Source organism: Cynocephalus volans, chromosome 8 (genome assembly GCF_027409185.1).
Source record: "Cynocephalus volans isolate mCynVol1 chromosome 8, mCynVol1.pri, whole genome shotgun sequence".
In the NCBI taxonomy this organism is placed as follows: domain Eukaryota; kingdom Metazoa; phylum Chordata; class Mammalia; order Dermoptera; family Cynocephalidae; genus Cynocephalus; species Cynocephalus volans.
Window position 1 is genome coordinate 107,840,539 of NC_084467.1, and position 20,401 is coordinate 107,860,939.

Sequence of the window (20,401 nt, forward strand, 5' to 3'; positions counted from 1 at the left end):
CAAAGGGGTTTTCTCCTGTTACTCTGTCTACTGCCAGTTTATTTCATAGATGCAATTATTGAACCTTCAGAGGGTAGAAACGTTCCTCTCCCCTATGGTACCTACAAGGAATTAGTCCAGTTCATGTAGGGTGTCAAGTTTATGTGGACGCAGAGTTTTCCATAGTTTCCCTCTTATTAACCTTTTGATATCTGCAAAGTCTGTAGTGATTCTGTTTCATTCCCGATACTCATAGTTCTTGTCTTCTCTCTCTTTTTCTGAATCAAGTTTTATGGATCTTTTCAAAGAACCAACTTTTGTTTCATTGTTTTTCTCTATTGCTTTTCTGTTTTCAATGCCATTGATTTCTGCTCTCATGTCTATTACATCGTCTTTCTGTTTGCTTTGGGTTTCTTTTTCTTTTACTCCCCTTTCTACTTTCTTGAGGTGGTGGCTTAGCTTGTTGATTTGAGGCTTTCCCTTTTCTCTAACTTAAGCGTTTAGAGCTTTAAACTTCCCTCTCGTTACCGCTTTAGCTCCTTCTTACGAGTTTGGAGATGTTATTCGCGTGTTTTTACTCAGTATTTTAAAACAGCCAAATGCCCCGAGCCATAGCCTTTGCTACAGCACTGTCTAAAACACGAAGGCATGATTAAGTTAGCGGATTTAAATTGAGCCCAATAGAATAAGCGACAGCGGCAGGAACTGGAGGGAACCCCTTCGCGGGCGGTGGGGGGACGGGGGGGCGGACAAGATAGGGGCGCTGAGGCGGAAAGAGCTTGCAGGAAAGAGCACACAGGTCAGGCCATAGGGTTGGGGAGAGGGCGGGAAGATGTGGGAGTGAGAGGGACGGACGCCATTGTTGGGACCTAAAACCAGGTGGGCTGTAGGCAGATTTTAAAAGGACGCTTTTATTTTTTCTTGGCCCACGTCTCTCTGAGTTCCCTCTCTTCCCGTGGTTGTTGGATATTTTGAACCTTGGACCTTGGTTGTTGGGGAGATGGCGCTGCCGTCATAAATGTGCAGCTGTTTTCCAGCCAGCCTGAAGCTGCAGACTCGCACCGAGGCAGCCGCTATCCAGCAGGCGCTGCCATAAGGACGGGAGCGGAGACCAGACGGAGTCTCGGCGAGATCTTGCGCCTCGCATGAAGCCTCCCGCCCCACGTCCGCCTCCGTCCTGCTTTTCATTCCCCAAGTTCGATTCCCACACCCCCCTTTAAAAAACCCTCAGTAAATCCGAGTCTTGAGATGGCTTTAGTGCGGCCATCTCCTTCAGGTTTGCTGAGAGACGGGTTAGCCTGACGTCTCTCCTCAGGTCACCGGTGTTCCTGTCGCCAGGCTGACGTCTGTCTGCACCAACACCCTTGAAAGGGGCGAGGCGGCCGACCTCCGTGCCCGGTAACACGGGGAGGGTCCTGCGGTTCCTGGGTGGCCTGGAAGCACCGATCGTTTGTCCAGCGCCAAGAGCACCGAGGGCCCGCGCCTTGAGAAAGGCCACCGAGGCTTCTTCCGCGGCCGGGAAGGGCGGCGTCCACACTCCTGGGCGGCGAGGGCGCCCGGGGCTCGGACGCACAGAACCCGCCGGCTCCGGCCGCTTCTGGGAGCTGGAGAGTCAGCCGGGGGACAATTCCGCACGCGGGGGCGCTCAGTTCTGGAACGGGAAACCCTGAGGGAGATGCGGGATCCCGAAGCCGGGATGTGCGGCCCCGGGCTCTTCGCTTCGGTGGCGGCGGAGGCGCGGAACCCTAAACCCGGACCTGGCGGGAGCCGCGGTCTCCTTGCCTGAGGGGTCGCTGCTGCTTCCCGGGGCCTTTGGCCAGCACTTTGCTGCTGGCGGGCGAGTGTCGACGTGCAGTTGAATTTCCTCCGTTATGGACAGCGACAGTCGTAAGATTTTCGTGGACGTATCCTCAAGGGGCGGCGCTCGACTCGTTCACGTGGTGTAGCGGGTAGCACGTTCGCCTTACACGCCAAAGTTCCTTCCTATAAAAATAAGTTTTTAAAAAGGGAAAGGCGGGGATCGGGTAGGGGGCGCTAGCTGCATCTTTGATCACGAGAAACTCGGGCCGAGTTCGATCACTCCTGAAATGGTGCTGAGCACTAGGAACCGAGCTCGTTTGTCTGCTGTGAGTCCGTCTGGAGACGAGGGCGCTGGAGGAGGCGGACTTTAGGTGAGCTTCACATCCGGAAAGCCCCAACCTCCTCATCGATCGCCGGAGTCTTCTCTACAAACTGACGGGTATTATGTCTCTAAAAAGCAACAAGTTCTTTCCTGTGAAGCCCTCTTGGCTTCCTCCCACCCGAGCACAGCTGCGGAACAGCTCGATTTGCGTGACAGAACAGAAGAAAACGAACCTAAGTCTGCACCTGGAGCTCCAGCCAAGGACAGGTAGATTAAGAGGTTCCCGCTCGACAGATGTGAGCTACTCTGGGGTCGAAAAGGAGCCCCTACACGTGTCATTATCAGGAGAGCCCCTTGAGCCAGTTCAGAGGTCAGGAACCAAAAGGTCTCCACTCATCACCCGCTGAGAGCCAAGTTCGCACTTTACTGACAGCGAACCTGAGGTTCTGATCCGAAAGAGTATGTGCTTAGCTCTGCCGCACACAGTGCTAAAGCTAGACTAGAATGGAGCACAGACCAGTCTCCTTGTGGCCTGGCCTCAGAGCCCAAAGCAACGCCCAGGCTGGGAGGGGTGAGGAGAGGTGAGGAGAGGTGAGGAGCAGCAGAGCAGGGTCTGGGAGCTGTGCAGGCCTGCCACCAGCCCTGGGTCGCTGGGAACCGTCTCCACTCCACGTCTCCTCCTCTTAGAAAACTAATCTTTACTTTCCGAATTTTCTTCTAAAGGCACAAGGTTACATGCCTTCCCAAACGCCCGCCACCCCCCACCCCCTGCCTTCATTGCCGACTCCCTGGTGTTCTAGTGGCTAGGATTCCCCACTTTCCCCATGGCTTGGGGTTGATCCTCGGTTGGGGAAGCCCTTTTGCAAGATCTCCATCTTCATCCCCAGGGGTGTGGTGTGCCCACAAAGTCCAGGAGCACAAACACCTGCACACCCAATCCCCAAACTCAGGTGGGGCCCGGCCTCATGGTCCAAGGCCTCCCTTAGGCTGGGAGGGGTGAGATGTGGTGAGCAGCTGGCCAGGGTCTCACCTTCACTCCTGCTGCTCTCATCCCAGGGGTCTGGGGATCCGAAATCTCACACTGGGCTCTAAGCGACTTCACCAACCGGCCAGCCTGCCTCCTGCACCATATATTCTTGGCATAGACTCACCAGTTCACCTTTTCCACATTTGCTTTCTCACTCACTTTCCCTGTATGTAGATTTGTTGCTGCATTGGAGAGTCATCTCAAGATCTTTTTGCTTTCTTGATAGTGTTCTTTGAAGCACAAAGGCTTTTTTTTTTTTTTTTTTTTTTTCTAAAGATGACCGGTAAGGGGATCTTAACCGTTGACTTGGTGTTGTCAGCACCACGCGCTTCCAAGTGAGCCAACCGGCCATCCCTATATGGGAATCTGAACTCGTGGCCATGGTGTTATCAGCACCACACTCTCCCAAGTGAGCCAAGGGCCGGCCACTCACAAAGGCTTTTAATTTTGATGAAATCCAGTTTATCTAGTTCATGTTTGATGCCTGTGCTGTTGGTGTCATATCTAAGAAAATATTGCCTAATCCAAGACTACAAAGATTTATACCTATGTTCTATTCTGAGGGTTTTAGCTCTTACTTAAGGTGTATGACTCACTTTGAGTTCATTTTCCATGTGGTATGAGGTAGGGATCCAACCTCACTCTTCTGCACATGGATATCCATTTGTCCAAGCAGCATTTGTCCAAGAGAGACTATGCCTCCTCTCATAGAATTGCCGTGCCACCCTTGTTGAAAACTCAATTGATTGTAAGTGTAAGACTTAATTCCAGACTCTTGATCAATTCGATTGATCTATGTGTTTATCCTTATGCCAAAACCACATCGTCTTGATTATTCTAGCTTTGTAGTAAGTTGTGGAATCGGGAAGTGTGAATTCTCCAACATTGTTCTTTTTCAAGATTGCTTTACCTATGCTGGGCCTCTTTCACCTCAAAACAAATTTTAGGATCATATTCTCTTGTCGATTTCTTCCAAAAACGAAAAAAAAGTGGGGACCTCGATAGGGCCAGTGTTGAACTTTCAGGTCATTTGAGGGAGTATCGACATCTTAGCAATATTCAGTCTGCCGACCCAGAAAGAGAAGACGTCTTTCCATTTATTTGGATCTTTTATTTCTTTCAACAGTGTTCTGCAGTTTTCAGTGCAAGTGTTTCACTTCTTTCATTCAATTAATTTGTAAGTATTTAATTTTGTTTTTGAAGCTCCTATAAGTGGAATTGTTTATTTTATTTTTGGATTGTACATTGCTAGTGCATAGAAATACACCTGATTTTTGTATATCAATCCGTGATCCTGCAGCCTTGCTGAACTCATTTATTAGTTCTAATTGTGTGTGTGTGGGGGGTATTCTTGAAAAATCATGTCACCTACAAATAAAGATAGTTTTACTTTTCCTTTCCAATCTGGTTGTCTTTTATTCCTTTTCCTTGCCTAATTGCCTGGCAAATAACCCTCCAATACAATGTTGAAAAGAAGTGTTCAGATAAGGATTTACAGCACGCACCACATACCAGCTTAGGCCAAGCAATTCAAGAAGAGCGATATTATTAAGTTTTTTTTATGAAGTTGTCCCAAATAAATTAAAGCTCTAACAGTTCAATGTCTGCTCTTGTTGCCACAGTAAGTTAAAGAAAAGATCCATTATTTGAAGACCCAATCTAATGAAAACTTAAATGGAAAGATCTCCCCTTTCCAATCTGGTGTTGTGCTCACTGCCGGTTATGAGGCTCCATTCCTTACAGTGGGTGGGTTGCTGCATCCTGGGCTCTCTGTCGTGAGAGCAGATTTACCTCAGTCAGCACCTCTCGGGAAGTGACTTGCATTGTTAAACCACCACAGCAGTATAAGCAGCAGCAAGAGCATAGAATCCCCAGTAGACAGAGGAGGATGCTAAGAACAATTGTCCCCCAGATTCCAGCACGAGAAGCAAGCCATTGGGTAAGTGTATCTACAGAGGAACTGTGTTCTGCAAGATCTATGCCCTAATTCATGGGGGCGAGCAGACCAGTCCCATTGGCCTCTTATGAGGGGATGTCCATACAACATTCTTGTCCAATTAAAACACAAGTTCCCCCTTGTGCTGCAGTTAAAATATCTCATGCCATCCTGTTTTGTGACACCACCTTCCTCATTTGAGTACTCTCTTGATTTAAGATGAAAACCCTCTGATGGGACCTACCAAAAATTTTTTTAAACCATAAAAGCAAGACTCGAAAGCATCAAACTGACCCCGAGTCATTTAAATGGTATTCCGGGAAAAAACAGAACAAAAAACAAAAATGAAGTTTTATAGGTATACCAAAATAGCCAGCACACAAAAAGGTCTGCCTCACAGTGTCTGGCATCCAGTGAAGGAATAGAGGCATGCAGAGGGGCAGGAGACCATGACCGTAATGAGGAGAACAGCCAATTCACTGAAACTGAACCAGAACTGACATGAGGTTAGGAGTATCAGAGAGGACTTTAAAAACAGTTATTGTGACTGTATTCCACAGGCCCAAAGACTTCAGTAGAGATTTAACATGTAAAAATGGCCCAAAATCAAACTTTAGAATTGAAAATTTCAATGTTAGAAATGATAAATTCACTGGACAGATTAACAGCAAATTACACATTGCAGAAGAAATGATCAGGGAACACAAAACCATGAACAATTGAAAATATTAAAATGAAACTCACGGACAAACAAGAATTAAAAAAAAAAAAGAAAAAAAAAAAACTCTTAAAAGTAACCAGAAGAAGACATTGTACATACCCGGTAGCAAAGACGAGGATTACATCCAATTTCCTTCTGCCTCTTCCAGGACTACTGGAAGGAATGTTAAGTGAGAAGACAGCAAAGCAATGTCTTTAAAGTTGGGGGGCGAGGGGGGCGGGACAAGAGAGAGGGGAGAGTTCACCTAGCATTCTATGCCTATATATATATTTTTTTTCAAAAATGTAAGTGAAATAAGGACATTTAGATACATAGAAAAGCTGAGAGAATTCACCGCCAGCCGACCCACCCTGCAAGAAACGTCAAAGGAGTCCTCCGGGCAGGAGGAAATGGATACCCGATGGAAATCCGGATCTGCAGGAAGGAAGGAAAACACCGGAAATGGGTAAATACTGTGTACTAGTCATTTTCTCATTATTGTCTCTTTTCAAAAATTTGACCTTTCAAACAAAAGCAGTAACAATGGAGTGTGGAGTTTATGACATGGGTCAAAGCAAAATGCAGGGCGACGGTAGTATAGAGGCCAGAGGAGAGGTAATATCAGCTGGAGGCAGAGGGCGATGAATTAACGATGTGCCACAAGCCCTAAAGCGATCACTAAAAGCACAAAAGGAAGAGTTACAGCTAATGAGCCAAGGAGGGAGAGGAAACAAATGCTATAGAAACCACGTAAACGCTGTGCTAGAGTGATTGCTCATCCTTACACGAGTGTCCAAAGGTATGTGTCCAAGAACGATGACCACAGCATTGTACGTAACCGTAACATCATAGGGCCAATTCAATTTCCGAAGCATATGGAAAGGGCTAAATAAACGACAGTAGAAACAAAAACATGGAGGAAACGCCTTTGTCAAAAGCAATCCAGAGGTCAACGATGACGATTCTACTCTGTGGGGGCTATCGGGGTCCCCAGACCCCCGGTTTCCCGCCTGGCTCTCTGGGAGGGTCCGAGAGGCTCTGGCTTTACGACCTGCTGTTGCGCACGAGACGCGGAGGAGAGGAGGCTAACGGGGGCTTCTCTCGCTCTGCCTTTACGTGAAAGGATGGGCTGAGTAGAAAACGTTGCCAACAGCGCACGTTCAACAACCAGAGCGGCGAGCGAGTCCGGGGTGGGCTCGAACCGCCGACCTCTGGGGTTCTTGGGAGAACGAGCTAAACCACGGCGCCGCGGCGACGGGCGGAAGGCGGCGGCGTCGCAGTGGAGAGCAAGAGCTTCTTCAACGCCAGGCGGAGCCACCGCCTTCCGCCGGACAGGTTGAGTCGACGCGCCGCGGTGGCCGCGATCGAAACCCGCGAGTCGGCTGATTCCGGAGCCGGAAGGGCAGCTGAATGGCCCCTCCCGGCCCCCTCGCCTGCTTCAGAAGCCCGCGCCCCCGCGGGCACCCGGGTCCGCCACTCGCCCGGCCCGAGCCGCGTGGGGCCCAAGGGAAGCTGAACGCCCCGTGCGCTCCCGCGATCGCTCTTCCCGTTCTTCGTTCCGCCTTCACCCGAGTCTGCGCCGCTCGCGCTCCCCTGGCTCCGCTCGGCTGCGGTCGGTGGGCCCCAGAGGGAACGGGCCAAAGGGGGGAAGGCGCAGAGGCGGGAGGGAAGCAGGAGAGGCGTGGACGAGGACGACACCTCCCAAGAGGCCCGTGCCTGTGTGCGGGGAGATGAGAGCTGTTGTCATCGTGTATTAGACTTGGGAGGAAGGGCGGGGGAAACGGAGAGCGGCGCGAAAGAGAGCAAAGCTCGAATGCCTGCAGCTGTTCAGGGACAACGCAGAGCGACGACTGGAGGGAAGTTCACGTCAAGCGCGTTAGAGCAGCGCCGCCGCCCGCCGCTAGGCCTGTGGTTCGCCGTGATCGTATAGTGGTTAGTACTCTGCGTTGTGGCCGCAGCAACCTCGGTTCGAATCCGAGTCACGGCAGTGCCGGCCCGTCTTAGCCGGCGTCCCCTTTTTGCTTGCTGTGGAAACCCGTGCCGGCTGCGCCCTAAGCTTAGCTGGGGACCGGAGAGCGGCGCGTTCCGCTGACCACCAGGCGCGATGCGGGGCGGGGAAAGGGAAAGAGACCGCACAGTGCAGTAACCCGGGGCGCGGTCAGAGGGAAACCCCGGCGGGCTGCGTTCCGGTTCCGAGCGTTACGCAGAAGATTCCCCAGTCGGCCGTGCTAGGAGCTGCCGCTGCCGCAGCGGGTGCTCAGAACCGCTTTTCTGGCAGAGACGTTCCGTCTCTCAGTGGGGCTTTTTTTTACACGAGACGAGAATGAGCTTTCCATGACTTGAAACTCCAAACTCGTTGTCATGGTCCTCGCCGGCTTGTCCCCACTCCCCGTCGCCCAATTGGTATGCTAACAGGACACTGCTGAAGCACACTCCACACGGAGCAAAACACACCGATCTTTACTGCACAGTTTATTGCGTTCTGACAAATGTAATCAACGACCGGACAAAGTGATAGGAAATTGGCATCATCCCAGCAAGGCCCGTAGAGCCCTTTACAGGCAGTGCCCACCCTCCCTCGCTCACTCGGATATCACTATTCTGACGACCGGCGCATCCACTAGTTTTGCCTCTTCTCGAAATTCACATGAGTGAATGTACTTTTTTGGTATCTGGCTTTTTTTTTTTTCCCCCATGCCTCATATGCTCGTGAGGTCTATCCATGTTGCTGCGCGTATCGCTCCTTGATTTTGGTGTTGATGATGAGAGCCATTCCAGTGTGTGAGTGAATACACCACATGTGATGGACAATTGCGTGAAGTGTTTTGGCCGTGCGAAGTACCTTTGGGAAAGGTTGTCCGGAGCATCCAGTCTTTCCACCCCCACTCCCCACCCCCAGCCTCATAGGAACTGTCGTCGGGCCTGGAACGCTTCCTTTACGGGAGATAAAGAGGCCTCACAACCTGTGCTGGACTTAACCACCTGTGTGGGAATAGCTTTCCCTGCTTCAGACTCAGTGTGTACGCCTTTGTTCTGCTTAAGCGTGTGCGTCAAGTGGCACCCGGCCAACCCCACTGCTGGGTCTGTCCTCTGAGGGGACGGGCCGTGGTCCTTCCTTCTGCGGCACAAGACAGGTGCGTGCAGGCCAATGGCCCTGCATCGGCGATGCCGGGAGAGACCTGCTGGCTGTGGGGACTGAAGCCCACTGCTGAAGCTGATCTTGCTCTGTCGTGTCTCCATGTGAGTTAAGCGTTGTTCCTCCATCCAGTGCTTGACTGCGTTGTGTTTCCCTTGGAGACTCTGATACAAGGTGCAGGGGTGGAAGTGTTTGGACTTCGACTCCTGGTGATAGGCAGCAGGTGTCACTTGCTGCCCAACACGGCTGCTGTGAATGAATGTTCTTGTAGGAGTGGTTCTGTGGACATGCGCATTCATTGCCCTTGAGTGTATATACCAAGTACTGGAATTGCTGGGTCATGCGGTAGGTGTACTTGTAACTTCACTAGAAACAGCCAAACAGTTTCTTCTAGAACGTTTCTCACCAGCAACAAGAGTTGCAGGTGCTCCACGTTCTTAGCAGCACTTGGTGTTCTTTAAACATACCCATTCTGCTGGATGTAAAATGGTATCACATCATAGCTTCAACTCGTGTTTCTCTAAGGAGTAATGACGCTGAGCGTGTTTTCTTAGGCCTTTTCACCATTTAGAAATCCTTTTTGTGAGGAGAGGAGGCTATTGAAGCATTTTGCCCACTTTTAATTGGCTTGGGTTTTATTACTAATTTCCAAAAAGTACTCTATATATTCAAGATTTGAGTCATTTTTCAGGTAAGCGTCGTGCCAAAATATTCTCCCAGCCTGTGGCTTGCCTTTTCGCTTCCTCATGGTGATTTTTGATGAGCAGCACGTTATAACTCTGATGAAATTCTATTTAGCTTTTTTTTAAAAAAAAAAATCTATTGTTAAGGTCTTGTGTAGGTATTCTGCTACATTTTCTTCTAAGAACTTTAGAGTTTAATTTTATTTTTGAAATCTATGGCATATTAAATTCATCTCCTAACCACAGCAAGCTTGGCAGCTGCCAACATCTCAATCCCCAGAAATCTTCTCTATATTGTAAACTAGTTGACAATTAGTTGCTGCTCTGCCCTCTGACAGCTACAGGCCTGTGCCTCCCTCCATTTCTCTCCTACTCCCCTCTTCCTCTGTCTCCTTCTCTGTCGATCTCTCTCTCCTCCTGTGCACCTGAGAATCTTAGAAACACCTGAAACAGAGAAGTGTTCAGACCTGGTCTAATCTGTGCACGAGAACGCAGGTTCTGTGTTTTAAATCTGTTTCGGCCCTTACATGACCTTGGTTAAGTCTCTTAAGCTTTATGCACCTCAACATTTTCATCTGCAAGACTGGGCCAACACGAGAACCCTACTTCACACCGTTGTCATCAGATGTGCCTAGATTTAGTGACTACTCAGTCAGTAATGTTATAATCAATAGAAGCACCAAAATCATTGTCATTATCCTCTGCCTTATTTGTGAACAGTCACTCTCCGGATTGTTTTGTTTTGTTGTTTTTTGTTTTGGACAGGAAGAAGGAGTACAAGTGGGCATGAGTAAGGAGGGGGAAGCACAATGGAAGCTCTCAGGAGTGCAGGACATTGGAGATGTATTTAACCCAACAGCCATCCAATGGGAGCCGCTTCTCAGCCACCAGTTCTTCAAATTCATCTGCATTAAACTTGGTAAAGCTCCACTCCTTTGAGATGTGGACCTCCTGGCAGCCAGGGAACTTGAATTTGGCCGTTAGTCACATGTTCCTTGTTCTGCAGTTTGGTGCGGATGGACATAATGACCCGGCCGATGTGACCCCTGGCCACTGTGCCTGGGGCTTTCCAAAGACATTCCTCCTACCTGTCTGGAGCCTCGCCTCAGGACGGCACTAGGTCAGAGACATGAATGTTCACTTGAAAAGATTGTCTCCAAGATCCGTTAGGGTGACCCGTGCAGGCAAAAGCCTGTGTGCGCACACTATGGAGGAGGCTGCTGTTTGCAGTCTTGCACGCTGGGCCCCCACAAGGGGAGGAGCAAGGTCAGCTTAATTGACTGCAGATCCAGACTGTTTTCACTTGACCTTTGCTTATTCTAGAACTTCATGTAAATAGAATCATAGTGCAGATGCTCTTTTCCACATGCTTCTTTCTGTTTGCATTACGTCTCTGGTTTTGTCCATGGTTGAGTACAGCAGATGTTCATTCCTCTTTTATTACCAAATAGTATTCCATTGCAGTGATGTAGCATGATTTGCTTGTCATTCGCCTGATAATGAGCATTTGGTCTGTTTCCAGTATTGACCATTGTGACTAAAGCTGCTTTGAGCATTCTTCCCAGAAGACATCTTGTGCACGTCTGTTTTCACGTCTCCTGGGAAAAACCTAGGTGGAGAATTGCTGGTCTCAAAGTGTGATATGTGCTCAACTTCATAAAAACTGCCAGAACTTCTTCCAAAGTAGTTGTACCATTTTACATTCCCACCACCAATGTGTGAGAGTTGTGGTTGTTCCACATCTTCACCAAGACTGGGTGTTTCCTCTCCTTATAATTCTAGCCATGCCACTGGCAGTAGTGGTATCTCAATGCGGTTTTAATATCCACTTCCCTGGCAGCTCATAATATTGAGCCTTTTTTTATGTGCTTTGTCAGTCCTGTGAATATCTTCATTTCTGAAGTATCTGTTCACATCTCTTACCCATCTAACAAACTTGGGTTGTTGGACTTGTTTTTTGTTTGTTTGTTTGGTTGGTTGTTGTTGTTTGTGCATGTGAAAGAAGACAGGGGAGAGGCAGAGATACAGAGTGGGGAAGAATGAGCTGGAACCAGAAAACACATTTTAGGGTCTGGCATGTGATATCTGATTCTGGAGAAAGAAAAGACACTGATGGGCATCTCCAGGGAATAACTCCGGGGAATCATTTGAAGGCCATTTCATGACATTTTTCATTTGTTTATATATAATTCCTTTCCACCTTTGTAAATATGGCATAGCTGAGCTTGATGCATTTGTTGAATGTGTTTTGGGAACACATATTTAATTAAAAATGCTATCATACTTCAAACATGTATCGTGAACCTCCTAGACACCTCTTAGGTTCCACCAACTGTACATTGAAAGTAATTGGGCCTGACTTGGGGATTCTTCCTGGGAAAGTGCAATTAAAATTGGGGGTGAGGAGGAAGGAATGTGACAATCTCAACAACAGTTGCAATTCTTACTGTAGTGGTTTTCCTATAGCTTCACACCAGACCGATCCTTTCTTCAAATAAGAGCAGTTAGTAAAACTAAAAGTATTCAGTTGCACCCTTGGACTGCACGGAAATCCTGGGTAGGGATGGTCAAGAGCTACCAAGTGGGAAGACCAAGGATTGGCCTACTCACTGGTACCTGGACCCATCGTGGTCTGCTTTGTCTATTTTGGCAAACTGGAGCCGTAGACTCGACTCACCTTCACTGGCCACGGGAGGACCGGGCTCCAGAGGAGGTCGACTTCATGGTAACTTTACATCCTAAAGCCTTACACGATTTTTCTTCTCTTCACTTTGATCTCTCTTCCGCCTACCCCATAGGACTGGAATCGCGGCCTTTCTTTCAGGTCAGGGCCCTTTCGGTATCCCTCGGGGACAGGACTGAAGTGGGCAGCTGGTTTTCCCTGTGTGTCCCTCCTGGGCGTCTCAGGAGCTCAGGCTGGCCCAGGCCATAACTCCGGGCGGGTGGGACCAGGAGGAGCCGGGAAGGATGCGTGTATGGGGGTGAGGGGAGGGGGCGGAGGTCGGGCGACCACGGGAACCACAGCCAAATCCCATTCTTCCCGGCGCACGTCGCACCCGCCCCCGGGGATGCCCAGGGAAGCCCAATACAGTGGCCCCCAAAGCTTCTCTGCAGGCTGGACCGAAAGAGCCGTGAAGTTCCAGAAGGGGCGAGGGGAGCCTCGCTGAGTGGACCCAGCCCTCGGCCTGGCTGGCCCTCCAGGACAGGCTCGAAAGAGGCTGATTTCGAGGACAGAACTAAAGAAAAGGCCTAACGGTAAAAAAACGAACAAACAAACAAACAAACAAACCCCCCCCCCCGTGATCTGTAGATTAAAGCCTCGAACCCTAACGTCCATCAGCGGTGGCGTGGGCGGTGTCGCGAGTTGAGTGGACCCCTGCGCCTTTCCAATCAGGAGGGCCGTCGGTCCGCACAAGCTCGGGTAACGGGACCATGCGCGTCAGAGGTTCTCGGCAGGGGGCGATTTGCCCTCACACAACACCGCTTCTCCTCCCCCGCCCCCGTCTCCTTAGGGACACTGGGCAACGTCTGGAAACGTGTTTGATGGTCGCGACTGGGGAAGGGGGGAGGGAGCGTCTCCTCCCGGCCTCTAGTCCCCAGAGACGAGGGACGGTGCTAAGCACCTTGCAATCCACCGGGGGAGCCCTCCCCCACAACGAATGACCCGACCCAGAATATCGATGCCGTCGAGGTCGAGAAACCCTGGTGGAGATCAACATCCACACACTGGGCTGACGACAAAACACGAATTCGTGACTCCAGGAATTGGATACCGGGTCTGAGAACTCCGGCGTCAGCGAGAACGCTCAGGTTTTTGGCCTGAGCATGTGGAAGGATGGAGTCGCCATGAACTAAGATGGGGAAACCGCAGGCGCAGCAGGTGGTAGGGAGAAGGTCGGCGATCGGTTCAGGGCCCCGAGCCTTGCTTCGGAGTTTTTCATCCGCGCGGTCTGCGCGCCTGCATCCAGCTGAGTCCTCTGCCCTGGTGGGGAGGCCGCGGTCTCGGCGCTCAGCCCCGGCTCCGGCTCCGGCGACCGTCTCTCCACACGCTGCCACTTCGCAAAGGCGCATCTCCAGGTCAGCAGTTCTCAGGTGCGGCCGGCACCAGGCAACTCGTTCCGGGCCTTCTGGCCCTGGTGGGCCTCGCAGAGCGCTCGGCGCGTCGCCTGCAGGCTCTTCTTTTGGGGGAAAGCAGCGAGGGAATGGCCTTATGAGACGACCCTTGGGACGACGGGCGACCCCCCCCCCACAAGGCCCAAGTCTTCCCAGAGGTCAAGGAAAGCGTCACTCCAGACGGAAGGGCGAAGAAAGGGCGCCCTGCCGTGCGTCCCTGGTGGTCTAGTGGCTAGGATTCGGCGCTTTCACCGCCGCGGCCCGGGTTCGACTCCCGGTCAGGGAAGGCTTTTTGCAGCGTCTGTCTGTCCTCTGCCTGCCTGGAATCCTTTCCTCCCTGAGTTCCGGCGTGCTCCAAGCGCCAGGTGAAGAAGGGCCTCCGAACCTAGTTCCTAACTGCCGCCCAGGATGAGGAGTTGTGAAGGGCGCCTCTCAGGCCCCGCCGGTCTTGCTAACCTCCATGTCAGTCCCTCGCAGAAATGGCTGTAGAGAGCTACTAAGCGTCTTGCTCGGCTTTACACAACCGTGCGGAGATGCCAAGCCCTGGGGAGTGCGCCCAAACCCACGCTATTTGCTGCCGCCACTGCCGGGCGCAGAGCACGCTGAGCTCCGAACACTGAGAGGCCAAGCGAAGTCGTGGCCGTAGTGCGGACCCTGGAAATCGGCAAGTCAGCTGTGTCTCCTCAGCTGGAGCGGCGGATCGGTGTTTTCCACGGGCTGGGAGAATATTTTGGCACTACGCTTACCTGAAAAATGACTCAAATCTTGAATATATAGAGTACTTTTTGGAAATTAGTAATAAAACCCAAGCCAATTAAAAGTGGGCAAAATGCTTCAATAGCCTCCTCTCCTCACAAAAAGGATTTCTAAATGGTGAAAAGGCCTAAGAAAACACGCTCAGCGTCATTACTCCTTAGAGAAACACGAGTTGAAGCTATGATGTGATACCATTTTACATCCAGCAGAATGGGTATGTTTAAAGAACACCAAGTGCTGCTAAGAACGTGGAGCACCTGCAACTCTTGTTGCTGGTGAGAAACGTTCTAGAAGAAACTGTTTGGCTGTTTCTAGTGAAGTTACAAGTACACCTACCGCATGACCCAGCAATTCCAGTACTTGGTATATACACTCAAGGGCAATGAATGCGCATGTCCACAGAACCACTCCTACAAGAACATTCATTCACAGCAGCCGTGTTGGGCAGCAAGTGACACCTGCTGCCTATCACCAGGAGTCGAAGTCCAAACACTTCCACCCCTGCACCTTGTATCAGAGTCTCCAAGGGAAACACAACGCAGTCAAGCACTGGATGGAGGAACAACGCTTAACTCACATGGAGACACGACAGAGCAAGATCAGCTTCAGCAGTGGGCTTCAGTCCCCACAGCCAGCAGGTCTCTCCCGGCATCGCCGATGCAGGGCCATTGGCCTGCACGCACCTGTCTTGTGCCGCAGAAGGAAGGACCACGGCCCGTCCCCTCAGAGGACAGACCCAGCAGTGGGGTTGGCCGGGTGCCACTTGACGCACACGCTTAAGCAGAACAAAGGCGTACACACTGAGTCTGAAGCAGGGAAAGCTATTCCCACACAGGTGGTTAAGTCCAGCACAGGTTGTGAGGCCTCTTTATCTCCCGTAAAGGAAGCGTTCCAGGCCCGACGACAGTTCCTATGAGGCTGGGGGTGGGGAGTGGGGATGGAAAGACTGGATGCTCCGGACAACCTTTCCCAAAGGTACTTCGCACGGCCAAAACACTTCACGCAATTGTCCATCACATGTGGTGTATTCACTCACACACTGGAATGGCTCTCATCATCAACACCAAAATCAAGGAGCGATACGCGCAGCAACATGGATAGACCTCACGAGCATATGAGGCATGGGGAAAAAAAAAAGCCAGATACCAAAAAAGTACATTCACTCATGTGAATTTCGAGAAGAGGCAAAACTAGTGGATGCGCCGGTCGTCAGAATAGTGATATCCGAGTGAGCGAGGGAGGGTGGGCACTGCCTGTAAAGGGCTCTACGGGCCTTGCTGGGATGATGCCAATTTCCTATCACTTTGTCCGGTCGTTGATTACATTTGTCAGAACGCAATAAACTGTGCAGTAAAGATCGGTGTGTTTTGCTCCGTGTGGAGTGTGCTTCAGCAGTGTCCTGTTAGCATACCAATTGGGCGACGGGGAGTGGGGACAAGCCGGCGAGGACCATGACAACGAGTTTGGAGTTTCAAGTCATGGAAAGCTCATTCTCGTCTCGTGTAAAAAAAAGCCCCACTGAGAGACGGAACGTCTCTGCCAGAAAAGCGGTTCTGAGCACCCGCTGCGGCAGCGGCAGCTCCTAGCACGGCCGACTGGGGAATCTTCTGCGTGACGCTCGGAACCGGAACGCAGCCCGCCGGGGTTTCCCTCTGACCGCGCCCCGGGTTACTGCACTGTGCGGTCTCTTTCCCTTTCCCCGCCCCGCATCGCGCCTGGTGGTCAGCGGAACGCGCCGCTCTCCGGTCCCCAGCTAAGCTTAGGGCGCAGCCGGCACGGGTTTCCACAGCAAGCAAAAAGGAGACGCCGGCTAAGACGGGCCGGCACTGCCGTGACTCGGATTCGAACCGAGGTTGCTGCGGCCACAACGCAGAGTACTAACCACTATACGATCACGGCGAACCACAGGCCTAGCGGCGGGCGGCGGCGCTGCTCTAACGCGCTTGACGTGAACTTCCCTCCAGTCGTCGCTCTGCGTTGTCCCTGAACAGCTGCAGGCATTCGAGCTTTGCTCTCTTTCGCGCCGCTCTCCGTTTCCCCCGCCCTTCCTCCCAAGTCTAATACACGATGACAACAGCTCTCATCTCCCCGCACACAGGCACGGGCCTCTTGGGAGGTGTCGTCCTCGTCCACGCCTCTCCTGCTTCCCTCCCGCCTCTGCGCCTTCCCCCCTTTGGCCCGTTCCCTCTGGGGCCCACCGACCGCAGCCGAGCGGAGCCAGGGGAGCGCGAGCGGCGCAGACTCGGGTGAAGGCGGAACGAAGAACGGGAAGAGCGATCGCGGGAGCGCACGGGGCGTTCAGCTTCCCTTGGGCCCCACGCGGCTCGGGCCGGGCGAGTGGCGGACCCGGGTGCCCGCGGGGGCGCGGGCTTCTGAAGCAGGCGAGGGGGCCGGGAGGGGCCATTCAGCTGCCCTTCCGGCTCCGGAATCAGCCGACTCGCGGGTTTCGATCGCGGCCACCGCGGCGCGTCGACTCAACCTGTCCGGCGGAAGGCGGTGGCTCCGCCTGGCGTTGAAGAAGCTCTTGCTCTCCACTGCGACGCCGCCGCCTTCCGCCCGTCGCCGCGGCGCCGTGGTTTAGCTCGTTCTCCCAAGAACCCCAGAGGTCGGCGGTTCGAGCCCACCCCGGACTCGCTCGCCGCTCTGGTTGTTGAACGTGCGCTGTTGGCAACGTTTTCTACTCAGCCCATCCTTTCACGTAAAGGCAGAGCGAGAGAAGCCCCCGTTAGCCTCCTCTCCTCCGCGTCTCGTGCGCAACAGCAGGTCGTAAAGCCAGAGCCTCTCGGACCCTCCCAGAGAGCCAGGCGGGAAACCGGGGGTCTGGGGACCCCGATAGCCCCCACAGAGTAGAATCGTCATCGTTGACCTCTGGATTGCTTTTGACAAAGGCGTTTCCTCCATGTTTTTGTTTCTACTGTCGTTTATTTAGCCCTTTCCATATGCTTCGGAAATTGAATTGGCCCTATGATGTTACGGTTACGTACAATGCTGTGGTCATCGTTCTTGGACACATACCTTTGGACACTCGTGTAAGGATGAGCAATCACTCTAGCACAGCGTTTACGTGGTTTCTATAGCATTTGTTTCCTCTCCCTCCTTGGCTCATTAGCTGTAACTCTTCCTTTTGTGCTTTTAGTGATCGCTTTAGGGCTTGTGGCACATCGTTAATTCATCGCCCTCTGCCTCCAGCTGATATTACCTCTCCTCTGGCCTCTATACTACCGTCGCCCTGCATTTTGCTTTGACCCATGTCATAAACTCCACACTCCATTGTTACTGCTTTTGTTTGAAAGGTCAAATTTTTGAAAAGAGACAATAATGAGAAAATGACTAGTACACAGTATTTACCCATTTCCGGTGTTTTCCTTCCTTCCTGCAGATCCGGATTTCCATCGGGTATCCATTTCCTCCTGCCCGGAGGACTCCTTTGACGTTTCTTGCAGGGTGGGTCGGCTGGCGGTGAATTCTCTCAGCTTTTCTATGTATCTAAATGTCCTTATTTCACTTACATTTTTGAAAAAAAATATATATATAGGCATAGAATGCTAGGTGAACTCTCCCCTCTCTCTTGTCCCGCCCCCCTCGCCCCCCAACTTTAAAGACATTGCTTTGCTGTCTTCTCACTTAACATTCCTTCCAGTAGTCCTGGAAGAGGCAGAAGGAAATTGGATGTAATCCTCGTCTTTGCTACCGGGTATGTACAATGTCTTCTTCTGGTTACTTTTAAGAGTTTTTTTTTTTTCTTTTTTTTTTTTAATTCTTGTTTGTCCGTGAGTTTCATTTTAATATTTTCAATTGTTCATGGTTTTGTGTTCCCTGATCATTTCTTCTGCAATGTGTAATTTGCTGTTAATCTGTCCAGTGAATTTATCATTTCTAACATTGAAATTTTCAATTCTAAAGTTTGATTTTGGGCCATTTTTACATGTTAAATCTCTACTGAAGTCTTTGGGCCTGTGGAATACAGTCACAATAACTGTTTTTAAAGTCCTCTCTGATACTCCTAACCTCATGTCAGTTCTGGTTCAGTTTCAGTGAATTGGCTGTTCTCCTCATTACGGTCATGGTCTCCTGCCCCTCTGCATGCCTCTATTCCTTCACTGGATGCCAGACACTGTGAGGCAGACCTTTTTGTGTGCTGGCTATTTTGGTATACCTATAAAACTTCATTTTTGTTTTTTGTTCTGTTTTTTCCCGGAATACCATTTAAATGACTCGGGGTCAGTTTGATGCTTTCGAGTCTTGCTTTTATGGTTTAAAAAAATTTTTGGTAGGTCCCATCAGAGGGTTTTCATCTTAAATCAAGAGAGTACTCAAATGAGGAAGGTGGTGTCACAAAACAGGATGGCATGAGATATTTTAACTGCAGCACAAGGGGGAACTTGTGTTTTAATTGGACAAGAATGTTGTATGGACATCCCCTCATAAGAGGCCAATGGGACTGGTCTGCTCGCCCCCATGAATTAGGGCATAGATCTTGCAGAACACAGTTCCTCTGTAGATACACTTACCCAATGGCTTGCTTCTCGTGCTGGAATCTGGGGGACAATTGTTCTTAGCATCCTCCTCTGTCTACTGGGGATTCTATGCTCTTGCTGCTGCTTATACTGCTGTGGTGGTTTAACAATGCAAGTCACTTCCCGAGAGGTGCTGACTGAGGTAAATCTGCTCTCACGACAGAGAGCCCAGGATGCAGCAACCCACCCACTGTAAGGAATGGAGCCTCATAACCGGCAGTGAGCACAACACCAGATTGGAAAGGGGAGATCTTTCCATTTAAGTTTTCATTAGATTGGGTCTTCAAATAATGGATCTTTTCTTTAACTTACTGTGGCAACAAGAGCAGACATTGAACTGTTAGAGCTTTAATTTATTTGGGACAACTTCATAAAAAAAACTTAATAATATCGCTCTTCTTGAATTGCTTGGCCTAAGCTGGTATGTGGTGCGTGCTGTAAATCCTTATCTGAACACTTCTTTTCAACATTGTATTGGAGGGTTATTTGCCAGGCAATTAGGCAAGGAAAAGGAATAAAAGACAACCAGATTGGAAAGGAAAAGTAAAACTATCTTTATTTGTAGGTGACATGATTTTTCAAGAATACCCCCCACACACACACAATTAGAACTAATAAATGAGTTCAGCAAGGCTGCAGGATCACGGATTGATATACAAAAATCAGGTGTATTTCTATGCACTAGCAATGTACAATCCAAAAATAAAATAAACAATTCCACTTATAGGAGCTTCAAAAACAAAATTAAATACTTACAAATTAATTGAATGAAAGAAGTGAAACACTTGCACTGAAAACTGCAGAACACTGTTGAAAGAAATAAAAGATCCAAATAAATGGAAAGACGTCTTCTCTTTCTGGGTCGGCAGACTGAATATTGCTAAGATGTCGATACTCCCTCAAATGACCTGAAAGTTCAACACTGGCCCTATCGAGGTCCCCACTTTTTTTTCGTTTTTGGAAGAAATCGACAAGAGAATATGATCCTAAAATTTGTTTTGAGGTGAAAGAGGCCCAGCATAGGTAAAGCAATCTTGAAAAAGAACAATGTTGGAGAATTCACACTTCCCGATTCCACAACTTACTACAAAGCTAGAATAATCAAGACGATGTGGTTTTGGCATAAGGATAAACACATAGATCAATCGAATTGATCAAGAGTCTGGAATTAAGTCTTACACTTACAATCAATTGAGTTTTCAACAAGGGTGGCACGGCAATTCTATGAGAGGAGGCATAGTCTCTCTTGGACAAATGCTGCTTGGACAAATGGATATCCATGTGCAGAAGAGTGAGGTTGGATCCCTACCTCATACCACATGGAAAATGAACTCAAAGTGAGTCATACACCTTAAGTAAGAGCTAAAACCCTCAGAATAGAACATAGGTATAAATCTTTGTAGTCTTGGATTAGGCAATATTTTCTTAGATA

General features: G+C 50.1%; 1 protein-coding gene and 4 non-coding genes across 5 annotated transcripts in view; 3 read left to right on the plus strand and 2 right to left on the minus strand.

Annotated features, from left to right (window-relative positions):
• LOC134384254 (long-chain specific acyl-CoA dehydrogenase, mitochondrial-like) overlaps positions 1-1,765 on the plus strand; it is a 43,687-nt gene extending 41,922 nt beyond the window's left edge. Inside the window, 2 exon segments of the mRNA XM_063105824.1 lie at positions 1,295-1,377; positions 1,438-1,765. Of these exon segments, the coding sequence (XP_062961894.1) occupies positions 1,295-1,377; positions 1,438-1,765 (411 nt within the window).
• Positions 1,766-7,679: 5,914 nt separating this feature from the next.
• On the plus strand, positions 7,680-7,751 carry TRNAH-GUG (transfer RNA histidin (anticodon GUG)). The gene has a single exon. It is a non-coding gene; the product is annotated as a tRNA-His (tRNA).
• A 2,980-nt stretch (positions 7,752-10,731) lies between these two features.
• On the minus strand, positions 10,732-10,869 carry LOC134385362 (small nucleolar RNA SNORA70). Its single transcript, XR_010024343.1, has one exon. It is a non-coding gene; the product is annotated as a small nucleolar RNA SNORA70 (small nucleolar RNA).
• Positions 10,870-13,910: 3,041 nt separating this feature from the next.
• Positions 13,911-13,982, plus strand: TRNAE-UUC (transfer RNA glutamic acid (anticodon UUC)). The gene has a single exon. It is a non-coding gene; the product is annotated as a tRNA-Glu (tRNA).
• A 2,297-nt stretch (positions 13,983-16,279) lies between these two features.
• Positions 16,280-16,351, minus strand: TRNAH-GUG (transfer RNA histidin (anticodon GUG)). The gene has a single exon. It is a non-coding gene; the product is annotated as a tRNA-His (tRNA).
• Positions 16,352-20,401: the final 4,050 nt, after the last annotated feature.